The 3,580-nt window shown below is 38.1% G+C and overlaps 1 protein-coding gene across 1 annotated transcript; it reads right to left on the bottom strand.

The window, feature by feature from the left end:
- Positions 1–984: 984 nt before the first annotated feature.
- LOC104102185 (zinc finger CCCH domain-containing protein 20-like) lies at positions 985–2,718 on the bottom strand. Its single transcript, XM_009609837.4, has one exon. It carries the CDS (start codon positions 2,656–2,658, stop codon positions 1,498–1,500), a length of 1,161 nt encoding a protein of 386 aa, XP_009608132.1. The 5' UTR covers positions 2,659–2,718; the 3' UTR covers positions 985–1,497.
- Positions 2,719–3,580: the final 862 nt, after the last annotated feature.

Raw genomic sequence — 3,580 nt, 5'->3', positions numbered from 1 at the left:
TAGACAATCGAATCTCTTTATTAGGTAGTGATTGTCTTTAATCTAGAGAGAAAGTCTGTTTTTCAAAGAATGGTCTTATCAGAGAATATTACATATATCTCCCCCTATCTCTTTTTTTATTTATATGAAACATTCTCCAGTCAATCCTAAAAGTACAGACACAAAGAATATTTAATAGAATATTCTCCTAAATATTCTATTACAAAAACTAACTGTTATCACTATCCTTAATACTCGACCTCGATCATATCGCTTTCCGCGATACTGCTTCACGCTAAATCCTAACTTAGGTAGATTTTGACCCATACAACATTGTCAGTAACCAAGTATATCGTCCAGTCACTACTCTTTTATCAGCTTAACTTTGGATCTTATCCTTCCCCACAATTAGTAAACATCTGTTTATATTCACGTTTAACTTCGTTAGTTTTTTGTTATACGACTATTTTTTCTTATCATTTCATGAAAACTGTATCCCGTTTCGCGAACAAGATCTTTCCTTGGGTTGAATAAACGACAAGAAAGAGTAAAGATCAAACAGAGATCCAGGACTCATTTATTGCAGGCTTTATCCGTACGACTGTCACTGCAACGTTCTGTTTGTAGTGTTTTCATTTTCGCGTGCTACTAAAGGCCACAGAAGCGCTAATAGTAGTAAAACTTTTGACACTACGTATCTCTGTTTCTCTTCTAAAAAAAGTGACAATTCCATTTTGGTGTGTTCTTTGCATTCCCACAAAAAATGGAATGAATAGGGAACCAGAAAACTCTCCTTATTGCCAGCCCATATTTGCCTATGCTTACAGTTTACTCCAAAAATCTCTCAACCTCCCCTTACCTTAATGGGTACCTGACTTCACATACTTTGCTACTAAAAAAATCCAGAAACTGCCTCTCGAAATAATAATACTCTTTCTCGAAATAATAATACCAACTTATTTTTAATGATCAATTTTAAAAAATGAAAAGTAGCGAACAACAGACTGAAGAAAATGTAAATTGCATTACATTTTAATTTCCAATAGCATAAAGAGCATTGCTCCTCCTATATTTACAAGGATAAACATTCGTTAATCAAAATGAAGACTTACGACATTACAGATACTACTACTAGTAATTATTCAGAGATATTTGGAGCAAAAGGTGGACAACCTTAAAAAAGAGCAAAAAGCCAAAGCAAAACCGAATAATCCATCTTCAATCTGCTACCTTTGTTTGTACATGGATCGTAGGTTTCCCAAAGTTTACTTCCTTCAAATGGCTCCAGAATATTCCTTCCCAAAAAAACAACAAAAAACAGAGATTTGCTCCAGTTACACTAACAAAATCTTACTAACATGTGCATAAAATCACCTTTTGAATTTTGATGCTTCCAAAATTATAGGAGTACTACTAGCAAATAGATCTTTTACCTTTCTCCCTTTCCTTCTTAGTATTCACATGCAGGAGAGAAAGAAACAAAAACGGAAAGCCCCATAATTTTATAGAAGAGTATTTTCACTGGATCAGTTCAGAGACCCAACCAACATCAGGGTTCGGAGCTTCAGAACGAACCGGGTCGGGTACCATCCCATCTAACGGATTCTCTTTACTCAATTTCTCAAACATTTTAGCCCTTAAATCCCTCCCTGACTCTACCCTCTCCATAGCTGGTTCTTCCTCGCAAAGATCAAAGCAACAGACACCGGGTCGGTTGAAGGCCCGAGTTGGCGTTGAGGGCAAGCTACAAAAACCGGGTCGGTTTACGGGTAGCCTCGGTGACCCGAGGACAGGAGAGCCCATTTGTAAATTCCAGGAAGAGGGCATGGATTTAACCTTGTTCAGCTGCAGTTGACGAAGTGACGCCACCATTTCGTTGATCGAGTAATTAGACCCAAGAGATCGACTTAGCGAGCTCACTGAGTTGGTCGTCTGAGTCATCGGAGACATCGGCGGCGACTCACAAGGTGGCGAACCTGACTCAGGAGACTGTATAAAATGCATATTTTTCCCCTCAAAACCGTACCTGGAAATGGAAGGAGAGCCATCGAACGAATCGGCACGCGGACTCAGTACTCGGATCTGTTCCGGTGAGTGAGCAAAGAAACAAACCCTTCTCTTGCAGTTGAGTCCATCTTTACAAGGTTGCGTACGATAGCGAGCAGGGTGGAGCCAACACTCAAATACGCCGTGAGCGAACTCACAACCATCGCCTTTCCTACAGTTCCCTTTACGAAAATCAGGGCATGCAGTTCCTGAATAGTGATACTTACGTGGGTCCCTCCGACGAGCTTTCTCGCCGGGATGTGCGTACGGACACTCCGTCCAATCGTGTGACTTCCCACGTGCGCACTTTCTCACCTTGAACTCGTACATACGGAATTGATCACAAGAATATGCGTCTACCGGAAGGTCAATATCCTTACCTTCGCCGTACTCAAAGTCAAAATCACCAACAACGTCGTTGAACGGAAGGTAACGCTGGAGCGCCTTCAAACCGGCGTCGTTTTGGAGAAACATGGAATAGTCTTCACCAGAGGCTGCACTGAAGCTGGGGTTAGAATTTGCATTGCCGTTTGGGCTTAAAGTTAGGTGCATGTTATCCGTCTGATTATCTCCGTACGACCATGGTGGAATATGGACCGTTGGATAAGGGTGGTTTCTCTCTCCGATCATCATCTTTCTATGTAAAGAAAAGAAAGAAATGGAGGTTTCTGTCTGGACTTTGTACTGGAGATGGTGATGTGCAGCAGTTGATATATATAAACTGCTACATGAGTGGGGGGTTTTAACCTTGGTTAAGTTACATTTAACTGCAGTTAGCTAATTTCCGCTGCGGTTAAATTAATGAGGATACCTAAAGACACATACAGGTGAATATTTTGACATGAGAATTATATATTGAGAGGACACGTGTTGTTTGGATAGGGGTTTTTTAGGATTTGTTTGATACTGTTGGATGGGTTCGATTGGGTTGTGATGAAATAAGGTAGGTTGAGGAATGCGAAGTGAATTTTTATTTTATTAAACTGACGGCCCTAGTGTTACCAAGGCGGTGAACCGTTATATACGCAAAAGAGAGAAAAGATAGAGAGAGTTATATAGGCCAGAATGCCGGGAATTACGTGACCGGATTAGACTTTTTGGGGTTGAAAAATAAATGAAGGAATTAGACATTTCGGGGCCTTCTCAAATGATTTCTAGTTTCTAGTAAACCACTTAAATGGTAACAAAAGATTAAACAAAAAGTACAACTTTTTCTCACTTTTTATATTTTATTTTAGTTTTAATGGAAGAAAAAAAAATTAAACTTTAGTTTTAGTCTGAAGAGAAATATCAACAAATAACTTTTAGAGTGTGCTTAATCAAACGAATATTTTTCAAATATATTGTATTTAATTAAATTATTTTATTAGTTCTTAAATAAAGATAATTACACACACTGAGATGTTGAAAAAATAAATTATTAATTATTTAATGTTCAGATTTAAAGATATTTTTTAATAATCAAATGCTCATTCAGAATTAAACATTTTAATTCAAGAACAATCAGTTGGTAGCATTGTTTATTTACTCTTAACTAAAAATAAGTTATGCAAAA

The sequence above is a fragment of the Nicotiana tomentosiformis genome, chromosome 8 (assembly GCF_000390325.3).
Source record: "Nicotiana tomentosiformis chromosome 8, ASM39032v3, whole genome shotgun sequence".
NCBI classification, from domain to species: Eukaryota; Viridiplantae; Streptophyta; class Magnoliopsida; order Solanales; family Solanaceae; genus Nicotiana; species Nicotiana tomentosiformis.
The sequence above is the reverse complement of the archived record's forward strand: the minus strand, read 5'-3'. Positions and strand labels throughout refer to the sequence as shown.

Coding starts and splice junctions, on each gene's coding strand:
- LOC104102185 (XM_009609837.4), bottom strand. CDS start 2,658: ATGATGATCGGAGAGAGAAACCACCCTTATCCAACGGTCCATATTCCA.